Here is a 24287-nt window from a genome sequence, read left to right as displayed (position 1 = left end):
TGGTGCAGAATGCGCACCACGCATGCGCAATTGCCTATGTGCTGATTTTTTTTTTAGCCATATTTGTTATGAAAGATAACAGTCCTTTTGTAAATTAGAAGGGAGAAAGAAAGCTCTAATATACTATTCCCGTGTCCTCATTGTTAGAAGATGTGATAAAGTCTCTTACTTAAAACAGTGTTTTAAGGCTTTTATGTATGTTTATGCGCTTCAGTGTTTGCATGTCTGTTTGCACACCACATGTGTGCAGCACCTGTGGAGGCCAGCGAGGCCATCGGGTCCCCTGGAACTGCAGTTACAAATGGCCATGAGCTGTCACGTGGGTGCCGGAACAGAGGACAGTGGTTCTCACAGTTGAGTCATCTCAGCAACCCCTACCGCCCTATAGTTTTATGCCTGTCTTTTTGTAAGTCTCTGCTCCCCACGATTTCCCCATTCATCCCAATTTTTTCACTGCTCATTATAATATAACCGAAAGACAAAGTAGATTTTGGCAGAACCGATTAAAGAACAAGATTTAAATATACAAGAAAACCAAACGGATAATCTCAGGTAATTGAGCACTGATACTGTGCAGAAACCATAGCAAACATGCCTTTATTTAGACCAGGTTTTATGCTTCTCCATTACCCTCAGGACCTGCTACTGTGCTCAGTTAAACTCATCCAAACGTTGCAGGCCTTGTGCGCTTTTCATGTTTCTCTACCTTTGCCCACCACGCTCTTTCAAGGACACTGCTTATAGCTTTTTGTATCTGCTGTATAGGACAGCTGTGCGCAGCAGCTTTGTTTGGACTTTTCTGTGGTGCATTTTTACTTTATTGCTCTTTAGGAGCTGTCTCTACTTGTAGTTCGAGGGCTTTTCTTGCTCTCTAAAACAAAATAGAATACAATAACTGTTATGGATAGCAGTCGGGAGAAATACATATGTCTCTATGCTTACCAATGGGCCATATTTCCAGAAAAAGTATTTGTTGAGGCTGTTTGTTGTTGTTGTTGTGTTTGTTTTTAAATTACAAATTTAAAAATGTATATGAATGGTTTGCCCACATCTACATATGTGCAGTATTGTAGAGGGACTCTCTTATATGTTGTCAATAACAACGCCCATGGCTAATCAGCGGAGGCAGGATTAGAAGGTGGGACATTCAAGGTAGGGGAGGGAGAAGGAGAGAGAGAGAGGGAGGGAGGGAGGGAGGGAGAGAGAGAGAGAGAGAGAGAGAGAGAGAGAGAGAGAGAGAGAGAGAGATTGATTTTGGGAAAGAGTCAGGAATGGGGATTTGCCTTTGCCTGGGAATTATTATTTATCATCGCATAAACCCCAGAGGTAAGTAGCTCCGTGGCAGAACTTAGACTAGTTTAAACGGGTTATATACATAACGAGCAAATCAGGGAACAAGCCCAAGTTTATGGCCTAAGCATTTTAATAGTCTCAGAGTCGTTATTCTGGAAACAAAGTAGCCAGACAGAAAAGCTCACGGATATACTACTGCATGCAGTACCCATGAAAGCCAGAGGAGGGCACTGGCTCCCCTGGAACTGGAGTTACAGATGGCTGTGTGCTGCCATGTGGGTACTGGGAACGGAAACCTAGGTCTTCTGCAAGAGCAGCAAGAGTTCTGAACCACAGAGGCATCATTCCAGCAGGGTATGTTTGTATCGAGCTTAGTTTCCACCTAAAATTCTAACACTGTGACGTAAGAGGCATGGGACATTACATGATAAAAATTAACGAGCACACAATAAAATGGAATGAGGCTACCAGAGGGCTAACAGGGAGCTTCTTATGGCCGCTTGTGAGTGGACTCACTCTGTATATAGCACAGAGCTGGCTAAATAGAGAAGACAAGATGGCCACACATCCCAGCCTCCACAAGCAGCAGGAGTTGAGGCTGCAGTTGACTCATTGAGCTTGACCAATCCTTCTTACAATCTACTGAGTGCTCACTAGCAGAGGAGGTGTCTTTACATCCAGTCCCTCAAATCCCATCGAGAATGGGTGCTACTGACATTTTACAGGTTAGCCTAGCTTTACAGACATTAAATACTATTACATGGTAATTACATGGTTAGTGTTTTGTATAAGGTTTTGATCATTACAAAACTTCATGAGAGAGTACACGGGAAGGGCTGGTAATTATCAGTTTGCATAGCCCTCGATTTAATAAGAACAGGCAGAATACAAGCCCTTGAAGTCCAAATTCGGGTGCTGTATTTTATGTAATACATATTAATGATGCGTACTAAAATTTGAACCTGACCTAAATCTGACCACAACTCTAGGCAGTTTATATAAACATATAAAGTGTTGGAAGTAAATCAAATAATTTAGAGGTACTCTTTGTTTAAAAAAATAGCTATGATTCTATTGATTTTAAAAAGTTTTCATATACTTAAAAAAGAAAGCTAGGGTGGAGGAGGTTTCAGAGATGCAAAATGAAAATAATGACAGCAAACATTTCAAATTTTAAAATGCAGCTGCCCTGAGATGGCTTCTATTCTTCTGCCATTTTCAATGGGACAGTTACATGTAGCAGATGAAACAACTTAAGTGGCAAGCCAACCAATCACCACGAATACCACTTACTCTGTAATTTGTATATAAACCTCCCATTTAACCAACCACACGTATCTTGCTGGAAGAGGCAGTGCCTTACACTTCATGAGTCAGTTTTTTGACCTTGGCTCCAAACTCTTTATTCAATTACACACTTACTTAGCAGCACACCTTTGAACTGTGCATATTTCCATATCGTAGAGGTAAAGTACACACAGGGTTCTCAGTTTACGTTTTTAAGGTTACATAAGAATTGAAAGCAGGAGCAAGCAGCATCTACCTCTGCTTTCTCTGTCTCTTCATGGAACCTATGCTTACTTTCCGAGGAAAGAAAATGAAAGGTTAGATTAAACAAGGAATAAACCATACACCCATTTATTAAACCATATTATTAACCATTATATTAAACCATAACCTTATATTAATGGTTAGGAGTGACAGGGTTAAACAAAGTCGGCTTAAACTAGTATCCAAAATATGCAAAAAAGCGACACCACCAGCGGCCTCCCAAATTGCATAGTAATCAAAAGTCGCTTTCATAAAAAAAAAAAAAAGAAGAAGAAGAAGAATAAGTAGAAGAAGAAGAAGACCCCTCTGGTGTTTTATTTTGCAACAATCTTGCCAGCAGATGAATGTCTACAAAATATAAACTGCATCTGCGGCTTAAACTGACGTTCCTAAATCGCAAGCCATTAACTGTCGAAAAAAACAGACAAGAACAGAACATAAAACAATCATACACCAGAGAAAGGGCGCGAATCAGCAGCAATCAGCTGGGCCTCTTTTTCTTAGCGCTTAAGACAAAGCGGGATCGCGGCATGCACCATTTGGCTGGACTACGTATCCCAGCATGCAAAGCACCGAGGCCTCACCACTGGACTGCGTTCCCCGGCATGCAAGGCGCTAGGGTCTCCTGGCCAGACTACGCTTCCCAGCATGCTCTCTGCTGACAGCAAATCGTTGACCGGAGAGGCCTGAGGTCCCTGAGTAGTGGGTTCTGTCTCCGTCCTTTCAGTAGTTCCTCCGCGACGGGAGCAAGACACTGCCGACCGGGGTTACCTCTTAAGCGACGGAAGTTCCCGACCCATTATTTATCTCCGGAATCGACCGGAATGCAAACTGCCCCCAGGCTGGGGAGGGCGGGATGGAGGCCGGCAAACTCGGTCCGCTTCAACCAATCGCGCCCCAGCAGTTGCCCTGTCACCATGACAACTCAGGCCGCCCGCGGGGGGACCAGCAGTCCATTGGGTAGAATCTTTCTCGAAGGCTCGAGAAGAAGGAAGCGGAAGTGGCACGTGGAGGCGCCGGTGAGTAAAATGCCGCAGATTCTGGAAAGTTCTCCTCAGTAGTCTACATAAGGCTGAGCGATTGGGACCTCCCCTTTTGGATTGGTAGCTGAGCGGCAGCAGCGGCGGCTGCGTGAGAGCGGCGGGCGGTGGACGGCGGAGAGCGGTGGCAAAGACTGAGCGCAGTCTTTCAGGGTAAGCCCGAGACATCTTCCCGGCCTGTCGGGAGCAGGACGAGCACGCAGCGGACCCGAGGCGGAGGCAGACCGGGCCAGCCATGTCGGTGGTTGGGCTAGACGTGGGCTCGCAGAGCTGCTACATTGCGGTGGCGCGGGCCGGGGGCATCGAGACCATCGCTAACGAGTTCAGCGACCGCTGCACCCCGTAAGTAGACGCCTGGGTGGCCGGGGAGGGCTCGAGCTCGCCGCTTCCCATGGGAGATGGGTGCTGGGGTTTCAGAGAACCGTGACACCCGGCGACCACCTGATCCGGCTGGTCTTCCAGGCTCACCCCCGACTCCCACTCAGCTTTTCCAAGCTGGCACCAGCTCCCACCTCAGCTCGAATCTCCGCGGAGCCTGGGCTGCTGAGCCGTTTCCTCCGCATGGTGAATCTCCAAATGACCTAGAAGGTTCCAGAGCCTGTGCGCTGCTGCTTGCCTAGGGAGCGAGCGGACTGTTGTTAGCGACCAAAGAAACACGCTATGGTGGAGGAATCCACCGTCTCTGCTTCTCATCTATTCTCGATTTGCTAATGTTGCCCTAGTGCCCTGAATCGCTATTTGGAAACGTTCTTCTTAAAGCTCATTGTGAAAGATGTTCATGAGAGTTTCCAGACCCAGAGTTTGTTTATTTTAACACTGTTTAGAGGAAGCAGTACAAATTTCACATTGTTGTTGCTAACACGCTGCTGTGCAAAAAAACTCAGTGGGAAAGATGGATTTTTGTCTCGGAATTAAATATGCTGCAGCAACGTGGGTGGGTAAACGGAAGCATGATAAAAAGCAACTTTTTGAGGGGGTTAGTTTCTGAAGATTACATAGAGGCAATTAGACCTGCGTGTGAATTCACTGACAACAGCTGCTTGCTTTTAAAGGCAGTCATTGTAGGGGCTTTTTTCCCCATGTACAAAGTCCAAGATAATAAATGTTAAACACGGAACCCGAAGGTAAAATCATTCCGACCTTGTTAGAACATTTATGAGAGTGAATAGAAGGAAATAAGCCTTGCTAATAACTTACTCTCTAAGCACATACTGATTCTGTCTTTCTCTACAAAGCCATGGTGGTCTGTGATTCGGCAATTAGTAGGAAGGATGCCAGTCTTTCATGCCTCCCTCCTATATGCCAAGTGCTTCTTCCTTCTCTGCCTAAAAAGAAAGGAAAAAAAAAAAAAAGGAAAGTAGAGAGAGCTATTTGGGTCGGTGTGTTGTTGACCAGAATTTCCGACTGAAGGATTTTATTACCCTTGGTCAAACTGTGCGGTTGAAAATGGAGTTTGCTACTGATTCCTATTACAGCTGATTGATTGACGTGGAAAATGAGACAATCCAGTCTTAACAAGTGTCTAGTCCCTCTGAGCTCTGACTCACAGGGCTTGTGAACTGAACCTTACAAGATCCAGCCATTGGTTGAAGATCCCTAGCTTTAGGGTGCACTGAGTACCTGCTTAGAGCTTCTAGGTCTGCTGTTTGTGTCACAGCAAACTTTAACGTCCTCAGTATAGTGCCAGTTTACTCATCTCAGTTACCCATGTAGGAGTAACTGAACCCAAATTAGATTTGGATTAGTAACGCACGGTGGATTACTCTCTAATCCAAAGCCTTACTCACCGCCTCCTCCACACTCTCCATCTTGTCTCTGTTCTGGTTCTGTGTGTCCCCTTTCCTCTGCCGAGAAAGCTGTCTCTCTTCATCTTGTCAAAGCAGGTCCAGTGTGACTGTGAGGACTTGACTTCTCCTTTCCCTCAGCATTTGTACTACAGTCAGCAGTAACTTTGTTTCTGGATCGTTTTTATTTGACCTTCTTACATAGAATCTTCTAGATGGGAACCTACCTCATCCGTATCCTTTAAACTCTACAGGCATACCATAGACCTCTTAGGGTTACATAAAAACTTTAAAATTCTAAAGCACATGATACATCAGGACAGAAATAAGTATCAGAGTGACATTTACGATTGTATGGGGCTGATGACAGGTAAAGAGTTATGTTTACTTTTTGTTGGTTTTGCATAATGCCAAGGTCCCTATCCTTTGTGACCTGGTGACACTGTATTAGCACCGCAGGTATTGAGAGAGGAGCTACAAGCAAACTAGCAGGTTCTTCATGGGTGTGAGCAGGGCTAATGCTTGGACTGAGTTGTCAGAAGTGGAATTTTAAATAGAAATACCTGCCAGTCTCAAAAACCTTGTGAACGTTGTAAACTGTAGGATTGTGTTTGGTTTATGATAGAATTTCCCTCTTGTCAGCTTAGAAACAGCCACGTGTGCTTTTTTGATGTGTGTGAGACGTCTGTTTTATATTACTTTTAGGTCAGTCATATCATTTGGACCAAAAAACAGAACAATTGGAGTTGCAGCCAAAAACCAGGTATGGTCATCTGTCTTAAAGGAGAATCCCAGAAGCACAGCAGAATGACATGCTGAAGCTTAATCTAGTTTAAGTTTAAAAATATAACTAGGGGCTGGAGAGCTGATGGCTCAGCTGGCTCTGCCATTAAGAGCATGTGTTACTCTTTTGGGGTTGGTTCCTATCACTTACTGGGTGGCTCACAGCTGCCTGTAACTCAGTTCTCAACACTCTTGCTGGCCTCCTCCATGGGATCCAAGCACCTTTGTTCCTTTCTCTGGTTCTGTTCATTAGGGTTTTAGTGGCAACCTTACTTTTGGGTATTTGGCCTTCGATAGATAGATAGATGGATGGATGGATGGATGGATGGATGGAAGGTAGGTAGGTAGGTAGGTAGGTAGGTACAGGGAGTGTCTCACTGGCTGGCCTGGAACCCTTTCCCAGAGGACTGAGTGCCTCTGCCTCCCGAGTACTGGAATCAAAGGCACATGATGCCATGCTTTGCTTAAAAATTTTTAGATTTACAGACATTTGATTTCTTTTTTTCCATTTGTAGTTTCTCAAAGGCTAGTGAGGTTTGGGTGCTCAGTGGGTCGAGGTACCTGTTGTCAAGCCTGACAACAAGAGTTCCATCCCTTGTATCCAAGTGGTAGTGGGAGAGAACCATTTCCTGCAACGTATCTTCGTAGTTGTTTTTGTTAGTTCGTTTGTGTAGTTTATGTTGATTTTAGAAGCTTAGTACATGAGCCTACCTACCACACTGTTGAACTTTAGATCCTGACAAGCTGTAGAAGAGAAAAGAATAGTAGTCACTAGGTGCCTCCAAGTTTAAATGGCTTCAGAAGGTAATCTTTCTAGTCTTCATTTTAGTGAGGAGCCTACCTCTGAGTGAAATGTACTCTGAAGTGGGTCTTCTTTAATCTAGAGCTGTGGCCCAAAGAGTAGATTCAGAGAGCACCATCTCAGAACAGCTTGGCATACTTCCATCTAGTTGACCTGAATTTCATGCCCCTTATTACTGTGTGTGCCTGAGAACACGACCACATTCCAGGGAACAGGTTGCTGAAGTACGTCCTTTCCTGAGCATGCCCAGCAGTGTTAGAGGGGTGTGAGTTCAGTGATGATAAGATCTGTGTGCCACCCTCTCCAAGAAAATAAGTCATTTAGAAACTTGCAGTTATCCTCACTTCCTCTACTTCTGGCCTGGCTCAAGTGCTAGAAGACACACATAAAGTCCTCATCCTGACGGTGCTCCAAATCTCACCGTAGTTGGGGTGTTGAGCTCATGTTTATTTGGGGGAAAAGATGGGATACAGCGATACAGTTGCTGGAGCATTTGAGAGCTTTGGAGACAGTCGCGCCGTCTTTTCCTTTATCTTGCAGATTTTGAGATCTGCCCCAAAGTCTGATGACACCATTGCCTTTCCTTCTGGCAATTTCCATAGAAGAAAGTACAGTAGGAGCTATCCATTCATGGAAAATCGAGGACTGAGGGAAAGTTAGGTATACGTCTCCCGGAGATGGTTTGAGTTGCAAAAATGACTGTCTGTAATTGCTGTAGGTACTGGAGGTGATGGAATCAGAAAAAAGTTTAACTTTTGCATTTCTTTTGCAGCAAATTACTCATGCAAACAATACGGTGTCTAGCTTTAAGAGATTTCATGGCAGAGCATTCAATGACCCCTTCATTCAAAAGGAAAAGGAAAACCTGAGCTATGATTTAGTCCCAATGAAGAATGGAGGTGTTGGAATAAAGGTAATACAGCTGACCTCCGCTGCCGAGCTCTCTGGAGAGGGGCGTGCTCACATCTTAGGATTTTACCCAGATTAATCGGATACACTGGGATCTTTCCCTTTTGTTTGGCTCCTTTTGATGTATAGTTACTATAAGCTGTTTCCTGAGAAGTGCCCTGCTGATACTGCATTCCTATAGATTAATCTGTGTTTCTTGGTTGCTTTGGTACTAAAAATCTAAGTAATGCTGTCTGAGACATGGTCAGACAGCCCTTTGGAAGTATGTGCCAAACAGTAAAGCAAGAAGCAGACATCCAGCTAAGAGCAGTTGCCTGGTCGACACATGTCTTGGTGACTCAGCCCTAGCTTTCCCTCTTTTCATCTCTAGGGAAGATTCTTCTTCTTCTTTTTTTTTTTTTTGGCTTTTTTGAGACAGGGTTTCTCTGTGTAGTCCTGGCTGTCCTGGAACTCACTCTGTAGACCAGGCTAGCCTTGAACTCTTGAACTCAGAAATCCGCCTGCCTCTGCCTACCAAGTGCTGGGATTAAAGGTGTGCGCCACCACCGCCCGGCAAAGATTCTTCCTTTTTTTCCTTCCTTTCTTTTTTAATTCCTTTTTTTTCTTTCTTTCCAAACAAATTTTTTGGAACAGGGTATATACTAACAGTTGTTATATTATAATGTCATGTTAACATTTAGCTGAAGTGTACAGTATTTAAACACTTTTCACCTCATTATAGGTCATGTACATGGATGAAGAACATTTCTTTAGTGTGGAACAGATAACAGCCATGTTGCTGACGAAGTTAAAGGAAACTGCAGAAAACAACCTCAAGAAGCCAGTGACAGATTGTGTCATCTCAGTAAGTAGAGCCCAGCCAGGCAGTGTTTGCTTTCAGCTTGCCGTTATTTTACTCAGTACCGTATATACGCACACTCTTTCCTTAGCAAGGTGCTCTTAAACTGAATATTTTGGAACATTTCAAAGTAAGCTGGAGTGGTAAATTTCGGTAGAAGCTACAAAGGTCCTTGACTACAGACATACACAGTGCAGCAGAGTCTCCCATGAAGCTTTCTAAAAATACAGGGTGGCTGGTGTCATCTGAGTTCTCTCTCCATGGCAGTTGGCTGCTCTACTACCAGGGGTTGGTATTCTTGAGATTTTCACAGTGAAAGAATTCTTCCCTCAGTTGAAAACCAGTGCTTTGGGAATTGATATTATTATTTAATTATTATTTTCTCAAAAAGGCAGCTCTGAAAGTCAAGGAAATTGCTAGAAACCAAGTCTAAGTTTCTGTTTTGGGGCTGGCAGTTATTGTTGGGAATTTATTAAGATTCTTTGTGAAGCAGTTGGAAGCAGTGTCTAGAGAGTGAACATTCATCTTTGCAGGTCCCGTCCTTCTTCACAGATGCTGAGAGGAGGTCTGTTCTGGATGCTGCGCAGATTGTGGGCTTAAACTGCTTACGGCTCATGAATGACATGACAGCTGGTAAGGAATGGTGTTTGCTGGTGCTCGCTAGATATATGTGCCTTTTACTGAGAGTGCTTTTACAGTTGAGAAAGACTAAGTTCATGGATAAGTAGTCTCTTAGCAGGTTGTGGTTAGAACTAGGTGTTGTATCGAGGAGGCTGGTACCATTTGTGACTTGTTTGTAGTAGTGGAGTGATAGAAAGTTATCCAAAAGTCAAGAAGAGGGTAGTCACTGGTTCTTTGGAAAATGCAAAACATGTGAGAAGATATTCCCAGGAAAATGGCTGACAACTTGCTTTTACTTTCCTCATAGTTGCTTTGAATTACGGAATTTATAAGCAGGATCTCCCAAATCCAGACGAGAAACCTCGAGTCGTGGTGTTTGTAGACATGGGGCACTCCTCTTTCCAAGTGTCTGCCTGTGCTTTTAACAAAGGAAAACTGAAGGTAACATCGAAGTGGCCCAAAATAGAGATAAGTTCTGTAAAACGCTGCATAGAAAATAGTGTGTCCTTGTAGCACACCCTGGAGGGGCTTTTTCTGTTCTCTTTAACGTTAGATAGTAAGAGATTTAAAGAGGTTGGCATTTCTTTAGTTACATCCATCCTGGCTTGGATTTAAATAGAAGTTGTGAGCATGTTAGTTAACCTTTTGAATTGGAATATCCAAGATTCTAATTAAAACATGATGGAAAATAACCTGGTCCTCTCTCTTGTTTTTTTAACCTTAGGTTCTAGGCACAGCTTTTGATCCCTTTTTAGGAGGAAAGAACTTTGATGAGAAGCTTGTAGAGCATTTCTGTGCTGAGTTTAAAACCAAGTACAAATTAGATGCAAAATCCAAAATCCGAGCCCTCCTTCGTCTCCACCAGGAGTGTGAGAAGTTAAAGAAGCTCATGAGTTCTAACAGCACAGACCTGCCACTGAGCATCGAGTGCTTCATGAATGACAAGGATGTCTCTGGAAAGATGAACAGGTATTGGTATCTTGAGTTCTACTCGTGAAATAGGTGAAAGTTGAACATTTAACCTCACATTCTTTGTGGCCAGTTGACTTACACTGCAGGATTATGTGCTACGTCGATTATAGCTGTAGACACTAGTGTTTATCACTTAGTACTTAGAGGCGCTTCTGAGAAGAATGCGTTTTTAAAAATGCGTTGTGTGCATCCTTACCATAGTGCACATGTGGAACTCACGGGCCAACTCTGAGGACTCCGTTTTCTTCACTCAGGTTATTAGGCTTGACAGCAAGTGCCTTTGTGGAGCATTTCAAAGTACTACTGACGTGAGGTGGCTGTCCTAGTAATGGTTCATGATGTGCTTGCCCCTTGTGTTTACTAAGGTCACAGTTTGAAGAACTATGTACTGAGCTCCTGCAAAAAATAGAGATCCCCCTTCACTCGCTGATGGAACAAATTCAACTCAAGGCTGAAGATGTGAGTGCCATTGAGATAGTTGGAGGTGCCACAAGAATCCCAGCTGTGAAAGAAAGAATTGCCAAATTCTTTGGAAAAGATGTCAGTACCACGCTCAATGCAGATGAAGCAGTGGCCAGAGGTTGTGCACTGCAGGTATGTGAGTTCCCATGGTCCCTTACTCACCCTGGTGGTTCATACACATGCACCCTGTTCCTGCTTATGTTCCAAAGGAACCTACTTTTCGATAAATCCTAAACGTTGGGAAGGTGCAGGAAGTGGAATGTGAAAAGGACCACCCAGCTGGTAGTGTCATGTGAGGGCTAGAAGCAGGCCTGGTTCTGAGAGGGCAGAAACCATCTGTGTTGTGTTGGGAACAATTGCTTTCAATCATAGGAGGGAATAGAGTACTAATCACTTGTCATAAAGAATTGATTGAGGGTGTGTGTGTGTAGGTTAAAAGTATTAGTTAACAAATGATTTTAAAAAATAGATAGTCTGCCCACTCCCAAATGAATTTTTAACCTGCTTCTCAAATGACGCAGTGTAGAAGCTGGAAAGTTGGTGAAGCAGAAGCACTTAATCTAGATGTTAGTGAACAGAAAATGCTGTTTACATTTAAGATATCGTAGTCAAATAAGGTTGCATCACTGTGACTGATGTTTCTGTCAGCCATGTTTGAGCTGTGATGATCTACTTGACAGTTTACAAGGAATGTGGGATCCTGTGAGCCATGGTCTTCAGAGGCTTGCCTTGGGCACTACAGCAGAAGAGAAGCCTAGCCTGGATTTTGGATTCATTAGTGTTTGTTAATTGTACAAAACAGTGGGCTTTTTTAAGACATTGTCTTGAGTGTGGGGGGATAGGGTACACTTACAGCATGTGACCCCATTTGCTGGAACCAACCCCTTCCCGTGGTAGTCCTTTACAGGAAGGGCTTTGTTCTTTTTTCTTCATAGTAGAACATGCATCCTTCGCTCTGGCTCCCCAGAGTGTTGGAAATTCGTGGTTTCTAAAAGGTGGTGCTGAGTTTTGGCTTCTGTTTTAAGGATATCACTGACCCTCCTTGGGTCTGTGTGCTTTGTTTAGTCAGTTTGGTGTGGCCTGTCCAGACTTTGAATTTGCCACTGCTTTTCACTTAGAAATTCTGTTGAAAATGCAAATGTTTATAGAGTTTTGCCCTTTTTTGTTCTTTGACTTGGGAAGGCAGTAAAGCAGAGCTTTCCTGTGAGTGTGCGTATAAACAGTCAGCTTGTAACTGCAAATGCCATCAGGGAGGCAGAGCTGGAAAAACCTGTGTTCTCAGGCTAGGAAGCTTGGAGTTACTAATTGCTGGCCCAAGATTCTTGATTTGTTTTTTGTGGCTAGTGATTAGCATAACGTTAAGATGACACATTGAAAGCAGTTAAATTTGCCCATCCTAGTCTGTCATAGTAAAAGATGTATGGAAATAATTTTGGGCTCATGATATTTTTAACCATTAAAAACTTTGTCTTTTCAAGTGTGCAATTCTTTCTCCGGCATTTAAAGTTAGAGAATTCTCCGTGACCGATGCAGTCCCTTTCCCAATCTCTCTGGTCTGGAACCACGACTCAGAAGAAACGGAAGGGTATGTAGCTGCCGATAGTGTCCATAATCCTCACCACCTTTCTTTCTTGTTCATTGTGAGTGACGGGGTAGAATTAGTAAGATGGTGGAGTTTGTCTTTATCAACTGTGAGCTTCCTTCCTCTTAGTGTTCACGAGGTGTTCAGTCGGAACCACGCGGCTCCTTTCTCCAAAGTGCTCACCTTCTTGAGAAGGGGACCCTTTGAACTAGAAGCTTTCTATTCTGACCCTCAAGGAGTTCCATATCCAGAAGCAAAAATCGGTAAGCAAGTCCGTGGTGTGCATCTGCTTTTGGAGTTCTACCAGTGTAGAAACCGACAGTTGTTTTCTGTAGCAGTGTGGTAAGGAGTCTTGTCTTTGCTGGACACTGAGCTGGAGACTTGCTCTCCTGTTGTGTGTGCTGCAGACTGTATTTGCAGAGTACTAGACACCCACACAGACCTCCAAGGTATAAGTTGTTGGCAGGGTGTTACTTCAGATTGAAAGCTTGGCTCCCAACAGCAAGGTGGCACTTCTTAGACCTTGTGTACTTACGACCTCTCTGAAGGGACTTCTCTTCAGGTGCCATTGTCCCATCCGCTTTAGTTTTAGGAACTTAGTATTTTTTAGACTGGGAAAACTGCTAACACCACCAGGCCTCTAAGAGTTGCCCTCACTCACTCACCTCATTTACAGGGAAAGCATTTGAAGGACTCCAGTCTGGCCAGCCATGTTTCCTTTACCTGACGACTAATGTGTTCTGGCCTATCGCATACTGCTTTTAGACACTTGTGCCCTGTGAAGTGGTAGAACAGCTGGAGAACTTGTTGACTGTGGACTGAGTTTCTGGGTTGGACTCTGTTATCTAGCTAGGACTGACCAGAGGTGAGCAGCTTCACAGTCCATGCTAATGAGACTTCCTGGACCCACTTTTATAGAAATTGTCCTTTCTATTAAGGACCATTTAAATGACAGTTACTTCTGAATTAGTGATTTACTAGGGAACCAAGGTCTATGCCATCCAGCATCTTTGACTGGTCTAGGAATTAAATCTAACTCTGCATATGCATGTGCAGGCAGCACCTTAAATATAAGGCTGTTACATCCATGTCATTCTTGAATATCACTACTTCAAAATACTTATGTGGGGCAGGTCCTATCTATGTAGTCCTGGATATCCTGGAGCTTGGTATATATTCCTGAGTGTTGTTATTAAAGGCATGTGTCACCATGCCTAGCAAAGTACCTATTTTCAGAATATTATTTGTATGTTAGTGGCTGTATGGAGGTCATAGGACAACTTTTGGAAGTTGGTTCTCTGCTTGCACCATGGGTCCCAGGGTTGAGTTGGGTAGAATTGCATCCGTGGAGGAAGAAGTTTCAGAATTGAACACTTGATAGCAAGCACTTTACCTGTTTTGTCAGCAGCCCTCAAGAGGCATATGATTCAGTGGTGGGTAACTATTGGTACAGTAAGCACTCATTGTAAAAAGTGATTCTAGAACTGTGGTTCTCAACCCTTCTAATGCTTCAGCCCTTTAGTATAGTTGGTTATGTTGTGGTGACTCCCTCTGCCCCCCAATGATAAAATTATTTCTTTGCTACTTTGTAACCATAATTTTGCTACTTCGAAATTGTAAATTTGTTACTGTTAATAATTGTAAATGTCTCTGTTTTTCCCTGTGTAAGGGTTGTTTACCCCTCATCCCTCAAGGGGGTCTGGGCTCACAGGTTGAGAAGCATTTCTCTAGAAGACCAGATGATAGCAGCATTCAGATTGTTCTTAGTCATTACTCTGCAAGGCAGGAGTTGATGGGTGCTTCAGCTCATGTTCCCTGTTTAAAATAAGACAGGAACACTTTTCATTATTCAATCAGAAGATCAGTATTCCCTAAAAGACTGGAAGTATAGCATGTGCGTGGTTTCTTCTGTAGATTTGCTCAGAGATTTTCTTGTCTGCCATGTGCTCATCCACCTGGAGTTATGGGAAGGAGGAGGCAGGAGACTGATTTCAGGAGGACCTGCCCATGATGTCTGCCCAGCTCATGTCACTACAAGAGTGTGCTTCTTAGAAAGGTTTAATGGCACGTTAGGGTGTCGGGTGTGAGTTGTAAATAGACTCCTGAGTGCTGCCGAGGGACCCGAAGTTGGTTGGGGCTGGGAAACAGTTTTGGACTGACATTTCCTTCACATTTGGTTTCTTAGGCTTTGTATTTTCTTGGTTGTCTTTATAGAAAGAAAAAAATCCGTCTCTAAACTGGCAGTTTCTTTTTGCTCTAGGCCGTTTTGTTGTTCAGAATGTTTCCGCACAGAGAGATGGAGAAAAGTCCAAAGTGAAAGTCAAAGTGCGTGTGAACACACATGGCATTTTCACCATCTCCACGGCATCCATGGTGGAAAAGGTCCCGACTGAGGAGGAGGATGGGTCCTCTGTTGAGGCAGACATGGAATGTCCAAACCAGAGACCCGCAGAAAGCGCGGATGTGGATGTAAGTTGCTAGAGCGATTGTCACATTCAAAAGTAGAATTGACTTCATTCTGAACTGTAGGAGAGTAATTGTTGTTAATTTTTTTTTTCAGTTACATAACACTGATCAGAATTTTATGTGATCATTAGTCCTTCCAATTTTAATGGCAGGATATGAGAATATTGTGTATTATGAGAGGTGCATGATCATTCCCATTTGAAGAAACTGGTATGACTTGAGTTGAAAAAGTTGCTTTTTTCTTTTTGTGTTCTTAAGGATATATGTTATGTTAGATCAGATGTTGACTGGTTAAAAACAACTATAAACATTGAAATAGGAAAGTAGATTTTGTTTTGTCTTCAATGTACAGCAAAATTGGCCCCTGGTGTTTATTCCCGGACTTGTTTTATTAGCACAGCTTTCTGGGTTGGGGAGGTGGGAAGAGAACTCTCACGGTAATGCTTGTGACTGCTGACTTCTTAGCACAGGAGGTGAGAAGGGCTTACAGCAAGAGGCAGGCACTGCAGTGCTGGTGGGAAGGTGTTGGTATCCACAGGTCTCAGACACTGAAAGACCTTTAGCATCTTATGAACCTTAGGGTTGTTCTCATCTGGACACCATTCACAGAGTGGCGAGTGCCTAGAGCCTTCAGTATGAGAAATGCCTTGCCTCTCAGTGTCTGCTTAGGACTAGAAGCTGTGGGTAGAAATGTGAAGTCTTCCGGGGTGGGCAGAGTATTCAACCTGCCTTCTCCAGCATGGAGAAAGGTGATAGCACGCGCACATTTGCTGAGAACTGGGGCCTACTAAGGAGCCTTCAGGGGTAATTTCCCTTCCCTTTTGTCTTTAAGCCAAATTTTTAGGCAGGGTTGTTAGTGGATACTGTTGATTCTTGGTGCTGAGGTCCTTTGAGGTAAGATTGCAGAGTCATGGAATGAAAAGCCATGGAATGACCAAGTAGTGCTCATTTTCTGTAACTCTGATACCACTAAGGTACATGCTGCTGCTGCTGCTGCTGCTGCTGGAGTTCAGATACTTGGTTTTGCAAAGAGCCTGGGCTAGCTAGTAGTAGTGGTGGTCTGTGTCCTGTGCTTGTGAGCATCTGTTCAGGGCTAGGTGGAAGGGTCTTCAAGGGAGCTCTGGATTGTCACCTATCGGAGCTCTCGTGTCTTATATAACTTAACTATAACACTATCATTTATAAAATTATTTACAGGTTTGAAATGTCTAAAGTTTCATGTACTTGTTTTTATCTGGTACCTTTTCTTTTCTGCCCACCTATTAAGATTTCAGAAGTTGAGAGTACTGTCTTTGGTGCCCTATTATTTTAAATTCATACAAGTACACCTGCTTTCTACATCCTTTGTGCCTGGGCTTTCATTTCAGAAAAATATCCAGCAAGACAACAGTGAAGCTGGAACACAGCCCCAGGTACAAACTGATGGTCAACAAACCTCACAGTCTCCCCCTTCACCTGAACTTACCTCAGAAGAAAACAAAATCCCAGATGCTGACAAAGTGAGTGACTCTTCCAGTTCATTGCATTAGACGGTGTTGCGGTGTGTGATGGTTGATGGTTTAACCCTGTGCTTCCGAGAGGGATCCTGGTGATTTTATGGGGCTGTAGGACTTTTCTCTGTTCATTTTCTACATGTGTTACTCAGCTAAAAACCAGTAGTGCTCAGACTTAAGCAGGGAAACAAGTACTCTCCTTTAAATCCCAAAGCTTCTCTTAATAACTGCTACTCTAAGACAAGCCAAAAGCAAAGATTGATGTGTTCAAAAGGACAGAAGTACCTGCTAATTTTCAGAGGCAGAAAGATGTATCCCAGTACGCAAGATTAATTAAAGACTTGATCAATAGAATTCATACTTGGACTTTAAGAGTGTAGTGAACTTTTTCTCCTTTTTTCAAATAACCTGTCAATTTTGAATTAATTATAACAGTCTGGTAATATCTATATTCCCAAGTGATCATTCCAGTATTGGAAGCTAAATAAAATTATTGTGTCCCTTGAAAAAATGCCAGATTGTAATCAAACCTTTAAAGCTGGGCTTTAAAGCCCAGTGACAGTGAGAAGCTGGTTTCCAGCCTATGCTGTATTTCAGAGTCAGTCTCTACAAACTGTGTGTAAATGATTAACTGTCCTTTATAGTCAAATTCTGAGAATACCTTACCCTCACTTGGGCAAGATACAGAACAGCTGGTGGAGGTCAGAATGGATTTTCTGCCAGGTTTTATTTTCCTCTGTCCTGATTAATCTTGTGGCCCTTAGCATGAACTGGTTTTTGAAAGCTGCTTTTATTTATTTTTTTATTAGAAAAGAGTTGAGGTGATAGTATTTATTTGGAATATAGGTCCTCCCATTTTGACATCATTCCCCTTGATTTAGGGTGAAATGTCTACAGACTTTTGCAGATAATTTTAGTAACTTTCTAGAAAATGACATTGGGTTTTAGCCCTTAAACACTTCTTGGAATATTGCCGGGCTTTCGAGGATTCTGTTTGTGGTATAATTAATATATGGATGGAGACTTCTGTATAATTTAAAGCTGTTGGCCTTTTGCTGGGGCAATCTCTCTCAGCTGGCCATCCTATGTCCCCACAAGGGCCTCACTGCTAACTTACAGCTCCATTCCCTCCCACTGCCTTCTCTGTCTGCCACTTTTTCCTGTGTGTCTGTCTCTCCACCCCACATACACACATACCCCACCCCACACACCCCAACCCCTGCTCCCCAACCCCAGGAGTCCTGCTCCCTTACTTCTTGCCTCAGCTCTTGGCTGTCAGCTCTTTATTACACAAAAAGCCATGTTCCAGTCTGAACTAATCAGCAGCAAAACGATACCCACTCCATCTCTTAGGTTGCCTTTAGGCTGCCTGACCTTCATCTTCTGGCCTGGTGAGGAAGGACAAGCGTTTACAGACAGAAAACTGATGATGGACCATAGAAATGACAATACCAACATCCTGCTAGCACTGGCCTCTGCAGCAAGGGACTATTGAAAATACAGGGACACACCTTCATACAGTGAGGGGAAGTCACTCCAGCATAGAGGGTTTCTCATCTGTATTGGAATGCTATTTTGTGCTTATGTTGGTTTGGTCAGGGATTGGTTGAATTTTGTTCCTGCAGTATCAGTTGCATGCCTGTGTCTTGGTACGCAGTGGGTTTAAATTTCTCTGTTGTGGACATTAAGACATGATGCTTTGGCACTGTAGGATGACTGCAGGGTCCACTGCAGTCTGTAGCTTTAGCACAGTCACTGCACATGTTTTTTTCATAGTCCCTGTAGCTTGTAGCTCTGGTTCCCAGGGGTAGGGATTGGTGGGATGTCACAGTTCTTTCCTTCTTGACTAGCCTAGACAATCCTGCTGGGGTGAGTTGCACACCTTGTCATCATAATCCACTGTGCAACTGAGTCTCGTCAGCTGTGTATCAATTGGAGCAGAAGTGTGACAAGAATCTGAAGGGAAGTCAGCGATGTTTGGGAAATTAAAGGCCACAGGAGATATCTCTGTAGCCTTGTATTTATATAACTTGAAATCCAAAATATTTGCTGGTGTCTGAGTGTTTTTTTGTAGTCATATTCACAATGACATATACTATAGGGTTAGGATGTTTTTTATACTCCTTGTGAAGTCTAAAGCCAATTTTTCTGCAGTGGTTTTTTTGTTTGTTTGTTTTTTTGGTTGTTTGTCTTTTGACTGTGGCCTATCACATGCCGTCCTCTGGAGTTTTCTACATGAGGCAGGTACATGCTGGTAACAAATTCATATTTAAGAGCTTTTTGCATTGGGGGATACTCTATCATTTGCCACATCATCCCATTTGCTGTCTATCCTAAGACCCTTTCAACTCTTTATGTGGCCCAGGCTGGCCTCAAATACATAGCTACAGACTTCTGAGTGCTAGGGTGACAGGCATGAGAACTGTGTGTGGCTGTCTTCAAAATTCCAAATGAGAAACGATATGGCTGAAAGGCAGGCGGTACCTCTGCACATAAGTAGCACATAATAAGCCTTATAGAGATGCACTTGAGAGCACTAGCACTGATTGGAACGGCCGCCGTGCTGGGAGAGAGGGACTAAGATAGACATTTGGGACCTGAATAAATTCTGGCATCTCTAGTGATGGTCTGAGGTTATGTAAAGTTGTTATTGTAAGATTCCAGACTAGAAAAGTAGATAATTTAGTTCAGACTAGAGTAAAGATTAATGTGACCAGAAAAGATAATGGTGAGTTGATGCAGAAAGATAACACACTGAGTCACTGCCGTGGTCCAGGGTGGGCGGTGGGTGTAGGTGCTCTTAGGCAGTTCCAGCATGAGAATGAGAGTCTGCATACAGAGAGAGCATCAGTAAATGCGGTAGGGTTTTGTTTTCTAAACATTGAGACATTTTCTTTTTCTTAACCCTCAAGGCAAATGAAAAGAAAGTTGATCAGCCTCCAGAAGCTAAAAAACCTAAAATAAAGGTGATAAACGTTGAGCTGCCTGTAGAAGCCAACTTGGTGTGGCAGTTGGGGAGAGACCTTCTTAACATGTATATTGAGACAGAGGTAAGTGCTTTTCTTTACATACATCTATTTGATTGTTTCTGCATGCCACAGGGATAAGTGACTAATTCCTTATCAGGTGTTAAGTTTTAAATTATTTCAGACATAGATAAAGGCAAAAGGATGGATCTTTCTGCTTAATTTAATGGAGTTGGTTGGGTTTGGTACTGAGGTTTGTACTTTAAAGGGAGTTGTGTTGTGCGTGGCTGAGAAGTGCTGTGTTCCTTTGAAGTGATTGGTTGCACAGGTTTCATGGAAGCAGGCCACACACAGAATTGCCCTTTGAGAACACGGGCATGCCTTACAGTCTGTTACTGAGATGAGCACACTGAATTTAGAACTAATAGAAAGTCCTTGTTATTTAAATGTAAGAGTGTAATGAAATGTGGGATGGCCTAGCATTATTAGAAAACAACGTCTACATGTGTTTGTAAATCTAAGGACCGTGAGGTTCTGAAGAACAAGTTTTATGAGGTATAGAGCGAACTGATTTTTCTGTAATCTTCACTTGCTGAGGTGTAGTTTGGAACTCTGAAGGCTGACTAACCTCCTTCCTGACAGGGCAAGATGATCATGCAGGACAAGCTGGAGAAGGAGAGGAACGACGCCAAGAACGCCGTGGAGGAGTGTGTGTATGAGTTCAGGGACAAGCTGTGTGGACCATATGAGAAATTCATATGTGAGCAGGTATACTTGGCTCTGCCAGCAGCTAGCCCAGGGATTAGTGTCACTAATTAGTGTCATTCTTCGCGTGCTCACTTGAGTCTGGTGAAGTCAAAGTGAGCTAGGTCCTAGAGAGGCTCACCTGCTGTGAGTGTGATGTCACTCCAGTAGTGGCCACCATCCAGAAGGACACCAGAAACATCTGCTCTGGAGTCTGTGGCATGTGACATAGGGGGCCTACAGATAAGTCAAGCAGCTGTCTGTTACTGTCCCCGTGTGGCACCACTACAGTGTCACTCAGCAGCACTGTCCCCTCCACCCTTTGTTTGCTTACTTGAAGCTTTGGGTAAATCCAGAAGCCCGGCTGTGGGAAAAGGCCGACTAGAGTGACTTAGGCTTGGGTTAGGACCCCTCTAGCCCAGCTGACCCCTGAGTTGTGCTGTACTGGGCTTTGGTTGCCACCTGTGCATGGCAATATTGAGATGATTGCTTTGGAGAGTAAGGACACAATTGCTCCTCCATGGCCCAAGCACTGGGTGATAGACGACCTGAGCTGGGTTTCTTGGGTTCCGAATTGGAGTCAGAAGTGGTGTGCTAAAGTCGTGTAAGACAGAAGCCATGATACCAGTATCTGTTGTGTCATCGTGTGACTCTAGTTAATGTGAAGGGGAAACCCAGTGTCTTCCTCGAGAGTTACCTGAGGTCACTGCTGAAATGCCTGCTTGGGTTAAGAACCTCTGAAATAGACTGCCACTGATCTTTGTCCTTTATGTAAAGGAACATGAGAAGTTTTTGAGGCTTCTCACAGAGACAGAAGACTGGCTGTATGAGGAAGGAGAGGACCAGGCTAAGCAGGCGTATATTGACAAGTTGGAAGAGTTGATGGTAAGCTCTGTTCTCCCCTAAAAGGTACAGCTTGCATGTTAAGCCATTGATGTTTATTAAAGTGTAAGTTTGTCAATTGTTAACACCTGTTCCATTTTAGAAAATGGGCACTCCTGTTAAAGTCAGATTTCAAGAAGCTGAGGAACGACCGAAAGTTTTGGAGGAGCTGGGGCAGCGCCTGCAGCACTATGCCAAGATTGCAGCGGACTTCAGAGGCAAGGTGAGCGACGCTCTCATCCCAGGGAGTGACCTTGACTTAGCCAACATGTGGCCTAGGATCTTTATGCTCAATACATTTTGCTCAGAGAGGAACTGTTGGTGTTTGGAACCAGGGTGGATTTGAACTTAGGGAAATTGAGTCTGAGTAGATGTAGCTATCAATAAATATTCTCTAGAGTGTCTTGTGTGTTTTCTGTCCAGGATGAGAAGTACAACCACATTGATGAATCTGAAATGAAGAAGGTTGAGAAGTCTGTTAATGAGGTGATGGAGTGGATGAATAATGTCATGAATGCTCAAGCTAAACGGAGTCTTGATCAGGACCCTGTGGTGCGCACTCACGAAATCAGAGCGAAGGTCAAGGTGCGTGTGGTGCCAGCTACTCACTGAACTCAGTTCAGCTTGACACACTGGGACCTCCCCTGGAAATCCTGGCCCCCTCTAGACCAGCACTGGCTTCCTTACTCAGTATTGCCATTTAGAGCTGTTTCATCTCCATCTGTCCTAGTTGGCAGTGTATCCTTGAACCTTCTGTGTGCCAGCAGTTGTTTGTCCTTTGAGGGAAACAGACATCGAGTGCACAGTCTGTCCTGCTGTGTGTGGGATAAAGACCAGCAACACTGGGAGAAAAAGAAAGTAGGGTAGGGTGACAGGGTCAGGATGCTGTGCTGTGGAGAGCAGGCAGAAGAGCATTTGACCAGGATGGCCTGAGAAGAAAACAAAGGCTGAAAATGTACACACAAACAAGGAAGACCAAGGGGAAGCGGGCCTTCTCAGCCACTTAAGTTCCAGGTTCCACATACAGATGATATCTTGAAGTGACTTAGCCTTGAGTCATTGTCCTTTTCTCAGTGTGGAGTTCATAACTCCTGTATTTACTGTCGCAGGGGTGCATTAGCATCTATAGCTACCTAGCAAGTCCTTGAGAAGCCATAGGAGGTAGTCAGTTTGATTAGGATTGTCACTGATCTATTTATGCAGGTTTGATGAGAAGATTGGAATTGGGTAAGAAAATACTGGGTCAGGTGTGTGAGGAAGTCGGTGAATTAACTAGTGGGTCTCAGTTACCCTAATGACTAATCTTGTTTTCTTAGGAATTGAACAATGTTTGTGAGCCTGTCGTAACTCAACCCAAACCAAAAATTGAGTCACCTAAACTTGAGAGAACTCCAAATGGCCCAAATGTTGACAAGAAAGAAGATTTAGAAGGCAAAACTAATCTTGGTGCTGAAGCTCCGCATCAGAACGGTGAATGCCACCCTAATGAGAAGGGCTCTGTCAACATGGACCTGGACTAGATAGACTCCTCCACTTCCTCCTGGCTTCCTCCTCCTATTCATGAAATGTGTTTGCCATAGTATGTGATTCTGTATAGCAGACTGAGTCTATTTATATTTTCTTTTTTTCTTTAAGACTGTCTAGAAATTTTGTGTATTATGAGGAAAAACAAAAGGAAAAGCTTGAGTCTGTAGTCTCTGACCCTAAAGGAGAATGACTTTGGTGACAGGTTCCTGTGGAGTTGTGACCCACACTGAGCTCTGTACAGTATTGCTGCTTATACACTGAGGAGGTGGGTTTGTCTTCTGAGGAAACAAACTACACTGCTTGTTCAAGTGTGCTGGGATGAGAATCTCTGAAGCAGTTATTCTTGCCAAGGGTGTTTTTTTGTTTTGTTTTGTTTTGTTTTGCATTTTGCTCTTCATTTCCGCATGTGTGTGGCTGTGGTTGTTTATAAATGAGACTGTCTGATTTGCATAAGGGCTTTCAAAAATTAAGTCTGTCCGTAGAGTGATTTTGCTTTCATTATTACCAAGTCAAGAGTACAACAGAGCTAGTGAACTGTAGCAGCATGCGAAGCAGGGCTGTAACTATCACCACACAGTGCACTGTCCCGTGGAGGTGTGACACGGGAGACGTGTGGATCATGTGATCATTGTGAACACCTTGTGAGCTTTAAAATAAAGTCCACCCTGTGGTGTCATTTCTAAGCTGTTGCCCTTGTCATTGACTTGGAACAGCATTGGGAACAGGAGTCCATCTTAAAGAACAGTGCCTGCTGACCACATTGCAAAACCTAAGCACAAAATCCCACCCTGGAAAACCCTGTTGGTACCTATGGCCATCCTGGCCCTTGTCCTCTGGTGACTGACCAACTGGGTGGGTCTGCTACTGTTCTACAACTATAGTGCCCTACAACCAAAGCCTCAAAGTATTGTCCAATATTAAAAATTGACAGCTTTGGTGAATTCTGTTCTGAAATCAATTTAAAATATTTGTTCTTGAGTTTATGTTTTACTACTTAGAGTTCTTTTGTCTCAGGTAGTATGGCTTCCTAGGGCAGGGCATCATGATGGTTGTGAGCAAGGGGCAAGAGAAAATTCTTCACCTTCTGTCAGATGGAAAGAAAAGAAAAAATTCACTTGCTCCCAGTATCACCTTGGAAGACACACCTTCCTGCTAGGCCCTGACAGGTTACCCCAGCCATGGGTTCCATGGGTGCCACCAGCTGGTGACCTCACCTCACAAGGCTGACCATATTAGCTGTAGTAATTGGTTTGGGCATTGGGAAGCTTAACACCTAATGTGCACTGACACCATCCTAGAGATTTCCTACCATGTTGTCTGATTTTTCGTAGCTATAACAAAAAAAAAAAAAAAAAAGCCTGACAGGTAGCACATTATAAAAAGATCCATTTTGGAAGCTTAAATACAGTTAGCATAGCACTAGCTCTGGAAAATTCCCTGACTCCATCACAAAATAATGAATGCAAGGGTGGTGGTGGAGTGATATACATCTTTTAATTCCAGCACGGTGGGAGGCAGGATCTCTTTGGGGCCAGCCTGGTTCACACAGAGAAACCCCGTCTTGACCCATAT

General features: G+C 43.6%; 1 protein-coding gene across 1 annotated transcript; it reads left to right on the top strand.

The window, feature by feature from the left end:
- Positions 1 to 3864: 3864 nt before the first annotated feature.
- Hsph1 (heat shock protein family H (Hsp110) member 1) lies at positions 3865 to 23398 on the top strand. The gene is made up of 18 exons (XM_028779722.1): positions 3865 to 4226; positions 6374 to 6431; positions 8026 to 8166; positions 8884 to 9006; positions 9534 to 9633; positions 9929 to 10062; positions 10346 to 10590; positions 10959 to 11187; positions 12534 to 12640; positions 12767 to 12900; positions 14898 to 15106; positions 16471 to 16602; positions 19509 to 19646; positions 20205 to 20330; positions 21084 to 21191; positions 21292 to 21411; positions 21612 to 21773; positions 22505 to 23398. The coding sequence occupies exons 1-18, from the start codon at positions 4120 to 4122 to the stop codon at positions 22706 to 22708; spliced, it is 2577 nt and encodes an 858-aa protein (XP_028635555.1). The 5' UTR covers positions 3865 to 4119; the 3' UTR covers positions 22709 to 23398.
- The last annotated feature ends 889 nt before the right edge of the window (positions 23399 to 24287 follow it).

Source organism: Grammomys surdaster, unplaced genomic scaffold (genome assembly GCF_004785775.1).
Source record: "Grammomys surdaster isolate TR1022 unplaced genomic scaffold, NIH_TR_1.0 362, whole genome shotgun sequence".
Taxonomy (NCBI): Eukaryota; Metazoa; Chordata; class Mammalia; order Rodentia; family Muridae; genus Grammomys; species Grammomys surdaster.
This window is presented reverse-complemented; position numbering and strand designations above follow the sequence as displayed.

Excerpts from the sequence above, each read along its gene's own strand:
- Hsph1 (XM_028779722.1), top strand. The coding sequence starts at position 4,120 with ATGTCGGTGGTTGGGCTAGACGTGGGCTCGCAGAGCTGCTACATTGCG. Across the intron at positions 4,227-6,373 it reads TTCAGCGACCGCTGCACCCC|GTCAGTCATATCATTTGGAC; the intron begins GTAAGTAGACGC and ends TATTACTTTTAG. Across the intron at positions 12,641-12,766 it reads GACTCAGAAGAAACGGAAGG|TGTTCACGAGGTGTTCAGTC; the intron begins GTATGTAGCTGC and ends CCTTCCTCTTAG.